At 40.3% G+C, this 20010-nt stretch overlaps 1 protein-coding gene across 2 annotated transcripts in view; it reads right to left on the minus strand.

The window, feature by feature from the left end:
- INTS7 (integrator complex subunit 7) overlaps positions 1 to 20010 on the minus strand; it is a 39125-nt gene that overhangs the window by 17645 nt on the left and 1470 nt on the right. Inside the window, exons 2-18 of one of the 2 annotated variants that reach the window (XR_012689797.1) lie at positions 18727 to 18856; positions 17838 to 17984; positions 17130 to 17267; positions 15299 to 15345; positions 13094 to 13293; positions 11782 to 11904; positions 11296 to 11413; positions 10367 to 10501; positions 8741 to 8838; positions 8348 to 8587; positions 7302 to 7439; positions 6949 to 7155; positions 5909 to 6103; positions 5582 to 5685; positions 4781 to 4849; positions 4119 to 4251; positions 1116 to 1256 (exon numbers count right to left, since the gene is read on the minus strand). Coding sequence is in view for 1 of the 2 variants with exons in the window: in XM_075204218.1 (XP_075060319.1) it covers positions 4119 to 4251; positions 4781 to 4849; positions 5582 to 5685; positions 5909 to 6103; positions 6949 to 7155; positions 7302 to 7439; positions 8348 to 8587; positions 8741 to 8838; positions 10367 to 10501; positions 11296 to 11413; positions 11782 to 11904; positions 13094 to 13293; positions 15299 to 15345; positions 17130 to 17267; positions 17838 to 17984; positions 18727 to 18856 (2222 nt within the window). In the remaining variant the exon portion in view is untranslated. The remainder of the gene's footprint in view (positions 1 to 1115; positions 1257 to 4118; positions 4252 to 4780; positions 4850 to 5581; positions 5686 to 5908; positions 6104 to 6948; positions 7156 to 7301; positions 7440 to 8347; positions 8588 to 8740; positions 8839 to 10366; positions 10502 to 11295; positions 11414 to 11781; positions 11905 to 13093; positions 13294 to 15298; positions 15346 to 17129; positions 17268 to 17837; positions 17985 to 18726; positions 18857 to 20010) is intronic. The other variant, XM_075204218.1, reaches the window with a different exon arrangement.

Genomic DNA, 20010 nt, shown 5'->3' on the forward strand with positions numbered 1-20010 from the left:
AATGTCGCTGCACTGTGTACGAAATTACAGTCATTGCTCACGACAACATGGCTGTAAAAAGTCGCTAAAGGGACGTCCGCTCTTCTTTTTATCGTCCTAAACAAGGCTAGTGTGTATGCAGTCCGTGGACCGAGCGATCGGATCATTGATCGCATGTAAAATTGGCATAAATAGTTGGTAGAAATTTCTGTAGTGTGTACCCAGCTTAATATAGTACGAGCAAAACATGTTAAAATAAAAACTGGACAGTAACATGAAACATGATGTTATAATATAGACTAAAACAGATTATACATTGCAAATAATGCATAGGCTCCCAGCATATAATATCATCTGTCTACAGCCTACCAGGTGACCTAGCCTGTACACATCTGTCCTGCGATCACATATTGGGGAGTTCCTAGGTTCTGTTTTCCCTTTAAGCATTGCAGTAATATCTCCTCCAAGAACTCGTTATCTCATTATGAATAAATATGCAGACGGATAAGGCCGATAATTTGCAATGTTTAGAGAACAAGGATTTGCATTGTAAGCAACAAAACAAGCGCATATCTTACACCTTTTCTTTACCTCTATTAGAGATTTCTTTTGATGAGTTTACATATTTCTGATGATTCAGGCAATATTTCTCCACTTCAATTTTTGGTAAATGAATAAATCACAGCTGTAATCCTAATGATATTCATAGGATTCTGCTATAAATGATTTATAAATGTATGTTTATTTTTCATTCTCTAACAGGCGCCGCTAAATAATGTTTAACTTTAACAATGGGCTTCTCCCGTTATCCCAATTCTAAAGACGAGAAAAACAGAAATACACAGAGCAGCGGGACCTGTGTCAAGTCTACGGGGGAATCCAATCAGAGTCATACCGAACCAAACTTTATGTTCTTAGTGATGTCCAACCGTTTTGGGGCGAAGCTGAATTATTCACTTTGCACAATGGCAGAGCAGATGCTTTATAATTTATACAACCATAAGAATATATTTACTAATTACTTTTACCATTCAGCATGTTATATAACCTCAGAGGTTCAGCATATGCTCAAAATGAGGTTAAAAAAAACCCGGAGTCTGACATCATTAATACTGAATTGTGCCTCTATAATTTACCCAATTACCAGGATTAGGCCTGACAAATCTTGTTCTGTGAATCTCCATGGGAGCAGTGTGTAATTAATTCTGATATATTACAGGTAGGCTCTGTGGATGGCTGGTAAAGTATTGTAGACTCTTAGTTCCACTGATGGTTAGCTGCAGGTAACACATACATTATTATGTTCCATATAAGACGACACAATAAACTACAACTTTAATTTCGGTTGGAAATAGGGGAGATGGTAAACATGTCATATGGGAACGGCTTTTGTGACATTTCAAGCAGCGTTGTCAAGGACAACCCCCACCCCACACGTGATTTAGAAAAGCTGACTATGGGTTACCCCATAATACCGGTCTATTGTCACCTTCTTGATCAGCTTAATCGCTAATTAAATGGAAAATTTCAGCTTTGCACATGACCCCTCAAACAGGCCAAAGTTGGGTAGAAATAACTACTTCGTTTCAAGGCTTTGAGCAAATCCACGTTCTGTATATATTCCATATATTTTAAGGAATGTTTGTGAAGACTCCTGTTCAAACTTCTGAAAGTAACAAAACAACTCATATTTGTTTTCATATCTACATTTATATTGTCTGCCTTGTATGTCCCTGTTTTATGTATGTCCCCGTTTTTCCTACTGTACAGCGCTGCAGAGCACTGTGGTGCCTTACAAATCTACGATAATAATATTATTATTATTGTCAATGATGTACAGCTAAAACAAAATATAAAAATAAAAGTAGGAAAAAACAAAACAAAACTGATCTTGGCTGCTTCCTTCTACTAACACATTGCACTTAGTCGGTATTTTACCCATATGATATACTCAATAAAAGTTCAGTGAAACTCAATACTACTTACATAGCTATACTGGTTTAAAAGTTAAATCAAATCTGTACACGAGCCATGTAAAAGGACATTTAGAAAGGTTTGAGAGGTTAATTGAAGAAGACCTGACTGCCATATCCATATAAACAGAAAATCACATTCAACCTTATGGCACAGAAATCGTAATCCCTTTGGGACTGTAATCCTTAGTTGGACAGATTACATGTCAGAAACAACTAGGTAACTGTCATATCCACTTACCCAATAAACCATTCAGAGCAGATCCTACACAGGAATATCATAATAAATTAATGGAGCATCTCAACAAAGGCTACGGCATTACAATCCTCTATAGAAAGAACACACATTGTGTGCAGAGAAAGATCTCAGGATTCCAGTTAATTATATTTTTCAACCCAAAGATTCATCAAAAAAGAGGCATCAATCTCACAACTAAACGGTCAGGATATTTAGACTATATTTGGTGACACTACACAGGATTTACATATGGCGTTAGATCCATTGGCAACAAAAATACACTCTAGCCCAGCGTTTTCCAAAATTTTTCAGTTCGCGGCACCAATGGGGCACCCCTCCGAAATAATTACCGAGCAGTACCGTTTTATAAGTAGTTTGGTCAAAATAACAAAGTATTTAGGTCAAGACAGACATAATAAGTTGTTTGCAAAAATAATCCTAGGAAAAAGAATATTTCTATTTTTTTTTTTTTTTAAATTATATCTCTGTCAAAGAAGAATTTACAGCTGTCACAAAGAGGACTAAGATCAAACAAAATAAAACATCAATATGTACAATAATCATCACCGCGCCCCCTGCATGCTCAAACCCCGCCCCTTCCTCATTACACTGCGCCTTGCCGCTTTCTTTTGTCCCTCCATCGCTGTTTCTCATCAGTATTTCCTCTCCGTTCCTTTACTTACCTTAATTGGCCCTCTTGCTTCTTTTTCTTCTATCTTCTTTCTTCTGTGTCCTCTCTGCACAGCTCCTCACTGAATATGTCAGATGTGATGATGTCACATCCGACATTCATTGAGAAGGGAACAAGGAGGAGTAAGGAGAATGCTGGATCACAGGTGCCGCCAGATTGGCAAGTATTTTTGTTTGCCGTGGCATCCTGAGACAGTGGCGTGGCACCCCAGGAGCCACAGCGCATACTTTGGGAACCGCTGATCTAGCCATATACGATATTAAATTACTTTTCACCGCCTACATTGCTCAGTCATCAGGCTGTGATCCTGGATTTCTAAACCGATACAAGACATAGTACAACACAGGTTGACTTCTTGATTCAAATGATAAAATATTTCATCAAAACTATTTTTGGTTCGAAGTAGATCCCTCAAATAAATGCGGGGGACAGCAATGGAAGCGACAAATATGCCAAGTCACGCAAATCTATTCACAGCCAAATGTGAGGGTAACACAATTTGGAACATTATTTTCACGTGGATCTAATACTTTGGCATCCAGATGTAGACGACCGCCTCAATTTGGCAGCAGGCAGAGACTTGAAAAATATTTATTAGCTACACTGACAACCAACAATCTGAATCTAGAATTTACAGAGGAACGAGGAAAAGTGGTGTTCCTGGGTCTAGCATTTGTCATACAAAGCAAAATAATCAGTACTCAGACCTATAACAAACTGGTTCACTCTAATAACTATGTCCTAAGCCAATGATAACCATAACTGAAGAACATTCCCGGTGGCCAGTTGAATAGAATCAAAACAAATGCTTTACATTAAGTCTACTATATAGAACAAATCAGGGCCCTTGAAGAGGACACACAATGTTACAGAAATGCCTGTGTCTCAGGTAAATATTTCCTCCCAAGACGACAGAAATGTTATATTTATCACCCAATTCTACTGTCCTTTAAAAATGATCGAAAAGGTTCTCCAAAGACATTGGCCTATTTTGCTCAAGGATGACACCATAAAACATCGGTGGGCAACAGCGTTCCAGATCAGGATGGTCTGGCCAGAAACCCCCAAGTACAAACACCGCCTACACCCATATAACCTGTACGGCATCTGCAGAATACCACCACCACTAGGAAGCCTTTACAACCCGTTACATATGTTCACACAGCCAATAGTAGGGTCAACAGTACATCACATGACCTAACCGTTCCCGTTAAAGGGACACACGCGCCTCTCTTACCAGGTAAGAAACCGGTGGATTCTTTCTGCCCAACAGCTCCACTTCCTCCAGAACCTGATTGAAGACGGACATCATCCTGCGCTCATACTCGCTATCTGCTTGTATGGATCCACTGAAACCGCATTCCTGAAAACTGGAGGTTAAAGCAATATAACAGACGATAACTCAGACAGAATACGTAATCAGCGGGCACAAGCAGGACTTGAGCTGGTCACTCATCAGCTCAGCATTGTAGAGTAACACTAGTGTATCCCCTTGTTAAGCAATTCATGATTTATCTTCCTATATGAAGTGCGTAGATTAGCAATAGACTTTGTTGAAATGGTCACTGTGCCTATTACTTCTCACCCCCATCGGTAACTGTCCACTTATGTCCAAGTCCTTTCATGATCTTACAGGATTGGCTTATTCCTCAATGAACAACATCTTGCCGGGAAAACCATTAGACAGTACATTAAAACTATATAGTTGCACAGTGAGCATAAAGTTTCATGACGACACAAAGGGACTTCTAGGCCTTTTCCAATGAGTCCCTGCTGGTTCACATACGACCCTAATTGTCACAGACAATCCATATATTTTATGTTATCAAAGGTCACCCTATATACCATGGTGACATAAAAGGGAAGAATTGCAGAGAACAAAATTACTTCTTTATGTACCTGCAAGAATCCGGATCCAAGATGAGAGCTTCAATGGTATGAGATATTAAAAGGCAACTCTGCTGTTGTCTGGTGTAAGTGGAGAATTAAGGTAGGTAAACACTATCTTCCATATAAATAGACATCCCATATAGATATATTCAATATACATACACCCATATTGTATACACCATTTTTAAAGCAACTCCACATTACAATTGCAAAAGATGTAAACAATGAGCCACATATTGTAAAATATCATTGACAATAAAAACCTTACATTATTGACCATTAGGTCGTTGCCCATTTAAAGCTGGATCAGGTCCCTGAGCTCCCAGATCATTCTCCAAATTGGCCACACGTGTAGATTCTATGAAGCCCACACAATAGAGATGGTGAATGAACACAGTCATTGGGCAACTAGCATTTCCGCCAATCCTGGGCAGACATTGACTGGTATTGGCTGTTGTTTTTGGGCCCACACATGCAGTTATTTGGGGTCAGTTTGGTTTAAAACAGAAGTGTCCAAAAATCAGTCCTCAAGTGCTATCTACAGGTCACGTTTTCTGAATTTCTTGAGTTAGTCTATTTTCCTGGACCAGTAATTATCCCACCTGTTTCTACAAACGGAAACCCTGAAAACATGTCCTGTTGGTAGCTCTTGAAGACTGGGTTTGGACATCTCTGGTCTAAAACATCCAGACCAGCGGTCTATATTGCTGCATGAACTTAAGGGTTTCTCAGCTATGAGTTTATTGAGCTACTTCAAGATCTAAAACAAGTGTGTGCGTCAAAAATACACTATACACATTTATTGGATACAACTCAATGTTTCTCAGTGTCGCAGAATCAGCATCAAAAGACGACTGATACAGGTCTCCGTAACGCGTGGCCAGGTTCTTGAACTCTTCCATAGACTGTTTCATCTGCAAGACAGCCAAGTTGTCAAGATGTAAGTACAGTCTTGATCACTGTTTACAGTAATAAACATAACAATATATATATATATATATATATATATATATATATATATATATATATATATATATATATATATATATATATAATAATTATATAATAAATATACACACACACACACACACACACACACACACAAATGAAACGGGTTAGGGGCACTGCTCGTAGTACCTGGGTGGAAATGCGGCCACATCGCTGGAGGTCATTCCCGGAGGTCATGGCTATAGTGGAGGCGATGGCCGGAGGGGGGCTGGTCTTCAGACTGTTACATGTGCAGATCAGCTGAGAGAACGCTTGGAGGAGATCGATCCTCAGCTTCACAAACTCACACTGGAAGCTGAGAGGACTCATGGGTGTGCTGGCAGCCTGGAGGAGAGAAGTTACATGTTATAGTGCAGAAAATACTCCAATATATTATCTGTTCACTATAAAATACTAACACCCTAAGGAGCTCTGCACATTCCATGCAAGAAGCAGTAGCACCATGTTTACTAACTTAGTGGGAAATACTTAGGTCGTAAGTTCTGGCCTATGAATGCTATGGATCCTCGATCAGCCTGAAACAGGCTACTTGCATGGAAATAGACACTCGGTGGTATATTTACTAAACTGCGGGTTTGAAAAAGTGGAAATGTTTCCTATAGCAACCAATCAGATTCTAGCTGTCATTTATTACATTCTACAAAATGATAACTAGAATCTGATTGGTTGCTATAGGCAACCTCTCTACTTTTTCAAACCCGCAGTTTAGTAAATCTAGCCCTTAGACTCCCAATTTGTAATAAAAGTAGCTTATCTGTGCAATGTGACTCTTTCAAACCCTGGCTGAAAGGTCAAACAGAATGAAAGATACAAATTTCATATTACTCCCTTCTCAGAACATAATCCCAGTTCTTGTTAAGAAGGCGAGACATTGTAGGAGTAGAACGTGCCCTCAGGGTGCAGAGACTTCCGAGCTAAAAATTACCAAAGGTTTAAAAACAGCTACAGGGCTTAACGTCCTGTTAATTGTCAAGTGTTCTTGGCATACAAGCTTATTACCAAAATCCAGGCCAGGTTACACAAACAAACAAAAAACTATGTAAAAAAATAAAACGAACATGTTTCAAACGACTAAACAAGATCTACCAATGTAAGACAAATAAAGCAGCAGGAAGCAATGAACAATCTGTACACTTTGCACCCAACGAGCACAGCAGGAACATACTGACCGTAAGGGAAGCGATGCCTTTGTGGTAGGATTTCAGGGAGTCGGCTATGGATGTCAGGGCAGAGCCGATATCATCTTCCTGCAGCAGAGTCAGGCACTGCTCCGCCAGGGAGAACTCCTTCAGACTGTTCAGCCAGAAGTAGAAATGCTCCGAGGCCACGTGGGTCAGAAGGCTCTGGTACAGCTCTCGGCCCATGTCGTGGTTCCCCTGGTGCACAGAAAGACTAGTCAATAATGTGCATCATGTAGATTTCTCTTACTGAGCCAAACCTGTAACTCGGCCAGATTCTCCCACAGACAGTCAGCGCTATGTGACCGACAGGTAGACATAACCATGACATTCCTGGCTCTTACCATGCGGGAGGCTTGTCTGGCGATCCTATACACAGTCCAACCATTAGACACGTTCTCAAGCTGCTGTTTTATGACGGTCTTCACCTCGGGTGACAGGGCTTTCTGGCTTGCTACAAAAATAACAGTAGCGAGGGCGACCTGAGAAGATACATCCCTACCATCAGACTAGCAGTGAGCGTATATAAAGCAGTACTATTACACGGCACGCTATAGCGGAGGGTGGGGGCATCTAACCATAGGGGTCTGCATTCATGAATACAAATAAAGAGCTTTCAGACAAGACCCCTACTTGTTACAAAGCATCATGAACTGCTGGGACCTAATTATGTGTTTGCAGGTAAGTGCAAGTCAATAAAAATGGTTACAATGATGAAGTAATTTTTTTTTCAAAAAAGGGGCGCATTTAATTTAAATACAGAGTAAAGTCTTTCAATGTTACAAAAATAAAATGGCCAACTAAGGCTTTTCTCTTTGTTTATTGATTTGGAACTACTGTGCATGCTGGACCACAGTTTCTATATGGGAGACATAGATAGTGCATGATACGGCCTCTTCAACCTGTTCTATGACCCTGTCTGAATATCACTTCTATTTCAAAGTCATTAAGGCCTCCTGTGCAGGCCACGCAAGCCATAATTATAGGCAACCACGCGAGTTCAGCATTTTTATACATCTGATCATGTTGGAATGTTATTTGCTTAACGAACATGTGAGCCACATCTGTGTGAAACCCCTTGCTTTCGATATGCTTGGTGTCCCTCATTCACCAAAGTGATTCCATTTTTAATCCCCTGCATTAGAGCAGTGATGGCTAACAGGTGGCCCCTCGCAGTCTTCGCCTGTTGCCCCCAGGTGCTTCCTGCTTAACTGTAAAATTTGTTATAGCTGTAATACTTGTGTAAAATGCCTGCTGATATGTTATTACAGATAAGTGTCTCTTTCTTTGATTAAATGTATTGTTTTACCTTATCACTGAGATTAAGGGTAATGACATACAGTATATGGCTGTTAGGACTGAGAAGAACCAGGGATCCATGCTCACTTACCAGAAGCTCCTGCTGTTTGTCTGTGGCTGATCTCCCGATAACTTTGTACAGTTCTACCAGGTCCCCCAACATTCCGTCCCCCAACACTGGCAGCTGCATGGCAACCGAGGCCAGACAATGGCAGAGGTAGACCCTGGCAGAGTCCTGCGCACTGTGCAGCTGTGTCAGGAGAGCCTCCACCACAGACTGGCTCAGATACGGACGGCACTTTGCCAGCTTCACCATGCAGGACAGAGCGGTCTAAGAAAAGCAAACACCGTAAGGTAGTAAGTATGTCCAGAATTCACTTTCTACTTTAATAATTAAAAGCTGAAGAAAACTAGTATTTTTGCAAAATAAAGTCATTGGCTAATGGCTCTGTGTGGGCTTTGGAATCCCTTATAGGAATCTTACCTTTAATGTTAGCTGGGCTCCAGTACTGCTATCCTGACTGCACAGGACAAGCAGAGATTCCAGGCCAAACACTGCATCCTTCTCCAGAGACAAGTGATCTGCAATCAGCAGGTACAGAAACTGTATTACAAGTATTTCAAGTGTAAAAATGTTTCTGGTTTATGTTGAAAATAGCACAGACTCAAGTCTCAGTCATGTGACTGGTTCCTAATTGACAGGTTACATTCATACAACTATGGGTTCAGCTTATACAATGGCTGTATCCACAATGTGTAAGTGAGCACATTATAGTAGTTGTATACTTAGGAACAAACACTCTCACAGTATGGTGACATATATGTAACACATACTGTTAGATAACACATTGTATAAGCTCTATGAGCTGACCATCATACAGAGCTCTGTTTGACATCATCACCTTCCTGCATCAGTGTGACATTACTATGTGCTGCTGGGGGACCCTGCTCTTCCACTATCTAACTCCCAGTCCGTCATCTTGCCTGTCCCTATTACCCTCTTCACATGATGACTGTGCCCCTGTCACATGCAGCCCTGCCCTGGCTTACACAGTCACACAAGTGGACAGGTCACTGCCTCCCACAAGATGAGCAAGAGTGAGAGGCTGGAAAATACAATACAATGTAAACCTTGAGGACACTACAATTTCTTGCCCTGCACCCATCTCCCACAGCTGTGAGCATTTTGATGATCCGATTGGCAGGCGTGCCCAATCTGTGGATCTCCGGGTGTGGTAAAACTACTATCCCCAGCACACCCTGACAGCCATCTACTGGCAAAGTATGCTGGAGCTTGTAGTTTCACAACACCTGGTGAGCCATAGGTTGGCCAAGCCGGGGCTACAGGTTGTTCTTTCTGATCAGACCGAAAATATATATATTATTTGTACACTAAAGGGTATATTTATTAAACTTCAGGTTTGAAAGAGTGGAGATGTTGCCTATAGTGTTATAGAGTAAAAGCAAAACTAACTCTGTCCCCAGCAAATATATACGTAAAAGTGAGAACGGGAGACGTATAAAATAATACAATAATACATTGTATTGAGCAAAAGAAGTTATGATCTTTTAATTAAGCAATGTATAGCTTTCATAGAAATAGTTAATGTAGAAGCCAGTTAGTTAAAAATGATTAACGTACAGACCTTCATAGCTAAAGGAGTTCCAATTATGTGTCAAGGGTGAGAGGGTTTACCTCCGAAACCACTAGAATTAACTCATGTATAGAAATAACATATATAGAGAGAGACAAAAACATGAGACATTCTGGAGAGAAAGATTTACAGATGTCTTTGTACAACTGATTGATGGTCATAAGTACAATGTAAAGGATTGTGCTAATTATACTATGTAACCACAAGAGGGTATGCTATGTTTTCTGTATAAATATTAGTATACCAGTTTCAGTAAAACAGAACTGATTATTCCAGACAACTGTGTGTGTGTGAGATCAATTCTCCAGTGCGCACTGTACACCTGAATTAGATGGGATTTTACACGTGGCAAATGGTTTATTGACTTTAACAATTGCAAAAAGATTTAGTCACACAACACAACCTTACAAAGTGTAAATTGGAAAGAGGATGTACAGAATAAGATATACACTCACCTATATCCTGACAAGAAGATACAATATTGGTAAGAACTGTAACGCCGTGAGCAGCAATGCCACGGTTACTATGGTAGCTGCACTCCTGTGCCAGCTTAACCAGATCGGTGTACCTGGCTGTACCAGCTTTGGTCCCTAGAAAAAAAATATACCTTTAAATACAAGTTTGAAGCAACTTGATGTCATGCGTTTTTTTTTTTGTTTGTTTGTTTTAAAGATGCTTAAATGCCATGATTTTTACATCTCACTCTCTCCCTGAAAGCAAAACACTGAGGGGCCCTTTAACGAAGTTCAGCCTAAACTTTGGTGAAGCCTTGATACAGCCCTTAAGGACCATGCAAGCATAAACAATATTTTAGGATCTGCCTTTTGGGAACTGTGTGGGCCCATTCTGTTATCAAAGAGGTTTACAAGTGATACAACCTGACCACAAAGTTCTCCCCTGAAGATTATACCGCCAATTGACTTTTTTTTCCCTTTATAACCATATATTCATTTAACCCCGACAGCCACAGAGCCCAGAAATAATTGTGGCTACAATAGGCCTCACGTTGTAATTGCCGTTGCTGGTGATGTTGGGGGGGAGGGAGGTTGCTCATAAATTCACAACTCATTTTTATACAGTATTAACATCAGAGGCACATTTGAGTGGAACATAAAAATCATAGCTGTAAGGGTGATTATTTGTCCAAAGTTTAGCGGAAGAACATCTCTCCTTCATAAGAAAATATTGGCTAATTAAATTACAAATTTGACAGTTATAGCAGACTATATGCAGATGAAGTTATGCTAAAATAGTTTTAACAAAATCAAACGACTCAACTTTTACTATATGGTCACTATGTTTTTTCCATGAGTCTTAGCATACTACAACAACATTTAACGCTTGCTGTGACATTACTCTGTTTGGTGGATGGCTGACATTATACCTGGAGCAGTATGGAAGTACTGTTTGATGGAGATGCTGCCAGACAGCGTTGAGAGGACAGAGACCATTCCCAGTTTCAGGCTGTCGTACGGTGTTTGCAGAGCGCATTCACATAAAGCCTGGGTGAGAAGAGACTCAATGCAAGAGATCCTTACATGCAATAAGGATAGAGTGTACAGGCACATGCAGCCACCAGAGGGCCCCTTTCCTCCAGTGTGTACCACAGAACTCTCATTCTCATTTAACACAAGTAGGGTGCTGGAGTTAACCATTCTGTAATGAGACTTTAACCTTGTGATCTTTTTACAAGAACCACCCTTTACATTGTCTAGTCCTCTAAACAATTAATTTATTTTAGCCCCAAATGTTATTCTATTCCTTAATAATGTGACCCCCTTGAGCTTTAGTAAAGTGCTCAAGCTCCTAGCACCACATTCTATACCACAGTGCCCCCTATAGGATGACAGAAGGAAGCTCAGCCACACACCTGGATATTGTCTCTGCTCCATGTATGAGGGGTTTTGTTGGCCAGAAACTTCAGGTCCTGAATAGCCAGTCTTTTTACCGCTTTTCTGGGGTCATTCTTCAGGTACTGCAGCAATAGCTGAATCTAGGGGGGAGGGGGAGGAAACGTTAGGAGAAATCCATTGAGTTTAACCTTTTCTAAATTCTAACAGCACTGAATTAGGAAAATCCAGAGGAAGGCACCAAACTACCAAATTGGCCACCAGCAACTGTAACCGCACAGGGGCCAAGTAATTCTCTGAAACCAATGATTCCAATCAGGACTTTTTTTTTTATTAAACTTCAACTGCAAACTAGGCAATAACAGCAACATTTTTATAAGAAATAAGCATTATTAGCAGCCCCTGTGCCGGTAGAGCAGGTGAAGCCCCCAATCAGGACCACCGACTACCACTACAGACCATTACAGCTCCAGAGATGCACAATATTTACATAAGTCATGTTTAGTTTCCCAAGAAATCAGCCGTCATTATGTTCCTTTTCCTCACATGTGCTCCTCTCAGCTGTAAGATGAAATCCTTATCTTCCAACGCAACGACAATAACATTCTTAAACAAATAAAAACAGGACTGTGGAGGATGCTGGGCCTTTCTGTAACAGATCTATTTGCAGGAGGGGAATGGTCTAACAGGGGATATTCACAACCGTTTCCACTAGGGACCTAAATGATATCTGTAAATCAGCTTTGTGACAAATAGTTCAATCTTTAAAGAACGCATTTCCTTTTACTCCTACTTATTCCCCTAGAAAGGCCGGGAGACTCATGAATTTTGGATAGCTCTCCAAAAACCTGCCCCCCCCAAACGTTCTACAAGTGAAGTATGAACTTGTTAAACATATAATAATAAAAAGGAAACTGAGGAGGTACATGGTATTAGTAAACCATGATTCACAATTAGTCTATTAGTTCGTAGTATATAGTAAGTTGGAAGATCACAGTGACCCATTCTATACGGCATTAAACCCACAATTTGAATCACAACCCAAAGTTTAACAATAATGCCTACATTATCCAGAGCCAGGAAGTGACTGACAGCATAGAAAGTGGGTGAGACATATTCCCAATTTGTCACAAACGATAAATCTGAGCACATGCAGGAATAAAATAGAAATACAATATGTATGTATTTGTCAGGTATTAGGGTTTTATGCTACAACAGATGTATTCATATGAAATGACTCACAGGGAGTACTCTACATAGAGACAAGTAAAATTTGCTATGTTCATGTAGGGTTAGTAAACCCCCTCCCCCCCACTTGTGAGGTCACAGTACCTGCTTGGGAATGTCCACTAAGGAAGAGGCGGCCAGCAAAGTGAAGGTGTGCAGCGTGACTATAAGCATCTTGGTAGAAGGGTACGAGGCCACAAGCTGCTGAAGGAGCTGCCGGCTGTTGGAGGCTAAGATGGCATCGTGGTGCATGTGTTGGAGAATGGGAATGAGTTTCAACTTTAAATCGATGGGTGTGGCCAAGCCTAGGACAAAGCGGGGGAGACGACTCAACACAAAGCCAATGTCAATCCAACAGAAATACCAAAACAGACTATAATACACCTATAATGATCATGTTATAATAAGAAGTTTCACTAATAATTACTCTTCATAATCCCTCTAGGATGATCATATCTGTGAATATTTACATATAACAAGATGTAAAGGAGTTTTAATTCACAAACTACTAGAGGGAGAAAGCTTGTGAAATCCATCACTTAGAGCAGGGTTGTCCAACCCGCGGCCCGGCCCGCCTGTAAATGTGGCCCAGCGGTTGTGGCAAGGGGGCAGCGCTGTTATTGAAAAAAATATCCTTACCTTGCGGTCACGTCAGCTGGCGCTCCGGCTCCCTCCTTGGTCTCCTCCTCCGTGCAGCGCTTGCAGTGAATGTCAATGGGGTGACGTCATCACACCCGACATCCATTGCGTAGCGCAGCACAGAGGAGTCACCTGCGCGAACTATCAGCAGCAGCGAAAGATTATCCAGTATCTTATTGTTGTTACTCTGAATTTGGACTTTCTGCACCATGCAATTATGAACTAGCTGTGTTCTCTGTATGTATCTAATATAAATATTAAGAGATGATTGTATTTTTAATATTTTTAAACCATTTTAAATGTGCAGTGCTGAGTAGGGTGAAATTATCACCCACTGTTACCCTCATCGGAGGCTGCTCCATGAGCCATTTTTCCCGCCACCCTATCATTAAATCTCTGTAGATTTCTATTAGTCCTCCTGATGCTACCTATATCGGTGACCATTTCAAACTGGTCAATAAAAAAAAAAGATTCATGGGTGCAGAAAGAGAGGAAAAAAAGTTTTGGGCATTTAATTCCCCGAACCCCACTAAGGGGCAGTTGCAGGTAACTTAAATTGCAGCTAGTAATGGGACTACTGCTTTAATCATGATTCTGCAACAATTTTCCTAACTCTTACTAACTTCATTTCCAAGTAAGTTTAATATGTTAATTATGTTTTCTATGTTTTTTGGGATGATCAGCTATCATTAGTGTTAGTGTATTGTATGTGCGGCCCAAACCAACTTGTCGTCTTCCAATGTGGCCCAGGGAAGCTAAAAGGTTGGACACCCCTGACTTAGAGGCTTCTATGAGAATTACTTTCTGAATCCTAAGGCTGTTATAATAAAGTATTACACATTTATTTAATATATTTACATTTAGCAAATACACAACATGATTGCTGTGTTTGTCATGGCGCCACCAGAGAAGGTGCTAAAAGCTCACTCTCACTTACATTTTACCTATTATATGCCCTTGAGAAATGTGATTTTGCTAATCTGACGCCATCTTGTTGCCTTATAGCCATTTTGTTCTGTTATAGCTTAAATACAAATTAGATGCACCTGTTTTGTAGGAGTAATTCATTATTTGCAAGGCTATGCTTATACCCTTGGACATAGCAGACAGGAGGTAAGCCAACCCCCCCTGGGGAGTTTTCCTGTGTGATAATGAGAGACTGTATTAACAAGCCCTTTTGGGGCGCAGTTTTCAGTAATACGTGATTTTTGCTATATAGATAGGGACTTGTAACTAATAAAGCAGAGTTTATTGTACACTCAAACCATGCAGTGTGTTTAATTCTCTCCAGCTGATGAGCTCATAACTGATAAACTGACACTTACAGGTGAACAATCTGATATAGATTCGACACCCTATATAGCCCAATTACACACTATTCATTTACCTAATAAAACCAACAAGTATCTAATGTGGTCCTATAAAAACAGCTCAGTGTCCCAATCTATCAGTTATGCAAATAAATGTGGAGGTCTTCTGTAAATCTCTCACTAACTACAAGGGGCTTATTGACTTGTCCTAGAGATTAAGGATGATAAGAGAACTTGCTACCTCATCGAGTTAGTCTGAGTCTACGCGATTAAGCAGTAGTAAATGCAAAATATAAAAGAAGCAATACTGAAGTATTACCTTGAAGCAGATAAACTAGTAAGCTGTAACACCAACACATACCTTGAATCATTTCTCCGATTTTGTTGCAGATTCCAGTAGCAAAATCTCTGAAGAAAAATATTACCCAATGTTAATGGTCAGATTTACCAGACACAATATACATACTCTGTAATAAATGGAAGCAGCAACATGCTGCATTAATTCTGTAAGCCATAGTACGCATTTACTTTAATCAGTCCACCTAGTACTTACTGAGCAGATCTGACAGCTTGTGATTAAACAGGCTTATTTAAAATACATTTTCCACTAAACTCCAAAATATTATTTCCTATAACGTAACCTACTTTTTTTTTTCTAATGGAAAATCTAATTCCTTTACTTTTCAAGTAACAGAAATTGATAAAGTACCCCTAAGATTTAGACAGTTATACTATTAAATGGCAGACAACCAGTGACAAATCACATGTAATGTCAGGAAAGCCAAACTGTTGGCATGAGTCTCCATCCTTGATGCCATATTGAATTACGAGGTGGCTCACATGGTGTGCATAAATAGGATTGTGATTTATTTGCGATGCCAATAGACCTATTTAAAGGAAACTCTGGATCATCTATGGATGAAGAGTTCATGTGCCTGGGTCAAGGCGATAGTGGCTCAGGAAATCCACCTCTCGGGGTCCAAACCAAAATGTAGAAATCATAGATGGTCGGAAAAAGTACTCTATTCACTGCAGAATTCCTTCTGGTGCGGCCATGATGGTTCACGTAAGCCAACAATGTGGCATTTTCTGTCAGGACCCATTTTCTGTCTGGCAAGTGGCAGTGCTCCAGGACCGATTGGTAGGATGGATTCCTGAGTAGACCACGTACCCTGGGGGTGGTGAATTAGGAAAACCACTTCTCAGACTGGCTTCTACAGTGACTACTTACCACACCGCTAACTGGTAAAGGTCTCCCTGTCATTAGTTGGGTCTGATCCACCATCCACATAAGGGAAACAACCTCCCTGTGAGGTAGTCATATAGGATTCTCGAGTAGAAAAGCACGTATAGGATCGCATCCAGAGCTTGGACGGTAGGCCGACATCACCCTTACGTAGTATCGCGTGGCAGTGTGTTGGTTGCTCAGAAGTGGGAGAAGTAACTCCATTCAAACCCAATGACTTCATGTATGTGAAATGCAGATGGGCTAAGAAGGTGAGACTGTAGGAAAGGTAAGTGCTAGATACACTCTGTTAGAGTATCTACTAAACGACGAGAAATAGTCCAATATCTGCTTTGTAAACATAATTGGACTTTTCCTTTAAGATGCCCAGGAGAGTGAGCAGTAAAGCTTGCAAAAAAGAATACTTACAATTATATCTGATGCCAACTAGAGACACCTAGGGGTAAATTTATCAAGCTGTGGGTTTGAAAAGTGGAGATGTTACTTATAGCAACCAATCAGATTCTTGCTGTCATTTTGTAGAATTAACTAAATAAATGACAGCTAGAATCTGATGGTTGCTATAGGCAACATCTCCACTTTTTCAAACATGCAGTTTATTAAATATACCCCCTAGAGTTTTGCCATTAGAGCTGATGCTAAGGAGGTCAAAATCTGAGTGATACAGTTATTATTAAGACCATTGATAATGAAGAATGAAAACATTAGGGAAAGTTGGTTTAATAAACTTTTCTCTAGCTTACACTTCACCATTACAGCCAAATCACTTGGACCATGCAAGCAAATGTGTGGCTCTCTTCACAGCTGGGCCCAGCAGCTGCATGGTTCATAAAGCAAGCTTTTCCCTTTGTCAAAAGGTAGTAGTTTGCCTTAAAGGAGCCCAAAGCACCATAGGTTGTCTATTGTACCATCTGTATTTACTATTGGCTCACAGCTAAAGCCTTACTTGGACTGTGCAGAGAAGCGAGCTGCAGCAAATATAGCTGCTTCAACCTCCACATTGTCGTGAGAATCCAGGCATTGGCGTATACTGTGATGGGCGTTTTTCCGGTCAGGGATGATAGAGGCCATGCTGCCTAGCGTCCTGCAAAAGATTAGACGTGTGAACTGGAAATACATTTTCTCTTGTGGAGTAAGAACTGAAAAACAATATTGTCACAAACTATTTCACTTGTTAAAGGCGAACATTGGAGGAACTATATAATCTAACAATTCTCATAAAGTATCTGTCATTTTCCAAAGCAGAACACAAACTTAGGATATACATTTAAAACTGTTTTTAAACCTTTACACATTGACACAGAGCGGTCCAAGTCTAGTTCTCTACCAACTAAAAGAACAATTATATCTGGTGAACAGCGAGGTGTCATTTCAATACTTCTAACATTGTGCAAATTCTTCATACGTTCAGAAATGTAAATGGACATGATTTAGTGATTTACCAATAAAATCAATTACATTAAGTTTTATGCATTGCTATATAACTTTTTTGAGGGAAATCTTTGCCCAAAAAGAGACTGCAACCTAGATTTTGGGGTGTTGGACAAGCTGATTTGTCCAAGGTCTCTGATGAGACATTTCACAGCTATATCTGTATCCCTGGATTACATGGCAAAGAGAGACTAACAGAAGATACTGCAATTCAATTTCTTACCGGAGAGTAATAGCGCGAGCAACTGGGTCATTGCTATGAATAACGGAGAAGATCCTCTTCACAAACTCATCCACATTCAGGATCTTCTCCAGATGTTTCTCACTCTGCTGCGTCACTTTCAGCACACACAGCCGAAGAAAATTATTGCTGAAACAGAAACATCTTCCTTAGGACAAGTCGTAAGACAGCATCATTATAGCCAGCAGGAAATTATTATTTGTCAAAAAAATACAGACATTAGTGGCTTGGTTGTGGGTAAGCTACATACAAGCAACATGTGGTGTACACGTATCACCTATGTCTTGAACTTGGCTGCCCGTCTAGAAAGAAGTTTTGCTTTTTCATGCAGGTTTTGTATTCCAAATAAAAACATTCCACACATTTCACTCTTTGCCTCTCATAAGAATCAATGTGGACTATATGGGGGGAGATCCAATTGTGCGCGATGTGCAGACTTGTGTATTATCTGAGCCGAACGCCACAGGAGCAATTCAATTCTGGGACCTCGCATCGGGAATTGGGCTCAATTATGCTCTTTTCTGCTCACGCCAAGGAGTGACGAACATTATGGGTCCCGGAATTGAATTTGCCTGATGGCATTCAGTGTGAATAATATACGAGTCGGCACATCACGCACAATTGAATCTCCCCCTACGTGTTAACGACTAAATAACCGACCAACAGTCACACCAATAAAGTGAAAGCACTCCTAAAGCACTTATAATAATACTGTGCAATACTGGGAATCCACCTGTGACCTTTACATATATATTATACAGCACTAAAAGAACAGCAAAAAGCAAATAGTAGTCTGCTCAGAGCTCCTCAATTATGATACAGATGTACATCCAGAGGAATGAATCTACAAATATTGGAAGATTCCACCTACCCAACTCTGAACACATCGGCCAGTTTGAGAAATGCAGAGTTAATGAGAATTGGAAACGGATATTTTTTAAACAGTCTTGGAAAACGGACGACGGCTTCACACTGCTCCCCAAGTTTACCGGATCTTAACCCTAAAAGACACAGATGAAAAAGAAAGATTGTGATATTAATGTGTTTACCAGAAAAAGAAATACTATATACCTGTAGTTATAAATAATGAGCATTGCATGACTGCACTAAAACAAACAAGAAATTTGCTTAAATAAATATTTTAAAGCACCTGAAATAAGTATTGGCTTGTAAAGACAACATTCGTTATAGTGTCATGAGAAAAGTCACTATCCTGCACATCCCTGATGCAGCTGTTACTAGGTAGTCCTACACACGAACAATCTACAATGCAGCAGTTTGTGTGTCTTTATTTCCAAGCTAGCGGCAGCAGGGCTCAGAGATAATAACCAAAATTGTTAGAAAAATATAGTAACACATAGCAATTAAACAGCAATAGGTTCTAAACAGAGTGACCATATTGTTTAGAGTCCTAAATAATTCAAATACCAATGATAGAGTGGAATACTTATTGCAATTGAAATCTATATTGTTTCTTAGCTTGAAATGTCTTAATTACTTTGATCACTCAGGGTCATTGATGGGCATCCCTGGGTATCGCTCAAGAGAGGGTTTGGCAGTGAATTACTGTGGCCATTTAGGGGCAATACATTATCATCAGGATCAACTACAGCACAGTCATGTGTAAGCCCATCTCCCATCATGTGCTTTATTACATTAAATACATTGTAAAGCTGCATTACCACTTACGATTTTTTTTTTTTTTGCCTATGATAGCCCAACAGCAAAGACCCACGCAAACTGGCAATTTAATGTTGTTGACCAACATTAAATGGCCACAGAGGGGGTATGTGGTCGTTTTTTGGCAGGGCCTTTCAAAGGAACAAAGCACATGAAGATATTTTCCTAGTTAGTAATGCTGCTTTAAATGTTCATTGTAGTTCAGGACAGTGACTTAGTGGTTAGCACCTCTGCTTCACAGCACTGGGGTCATGAGTTTGATTGCCGACCATGACCTTATCTGTGTGGAGTTTGTATGTTCTCCCCGTGTTTGCGTGGGTTTCCTCCGGGTGCTCCGGTTTCCTCCCACACTCCAAAAACATACTAGTAGGTTAGTATTAAATTGCCATTAGTCTTTGTGTGTGTGTTAGGGAATTTAGATTGTAAGCTCCAATGGGGCAGGGACTGATGTGAAGGAGTTTTCTGTGCAGCGCTG

This window comes from Mixophyes fleayi, chromosome 3, assembly GCF_038048845.1.
Source record: "Mixophyes fleayi isolate aMixFle1 chromosome 3, aMixFle1.hap1, whole genome shotgun sequence".
Lineage (NCBI taxonomy): Eukaryota > Metazoa > Chordata > Amphibia > Anura > Limnodynastidae > Mixophyes > Mixophyes fleayi.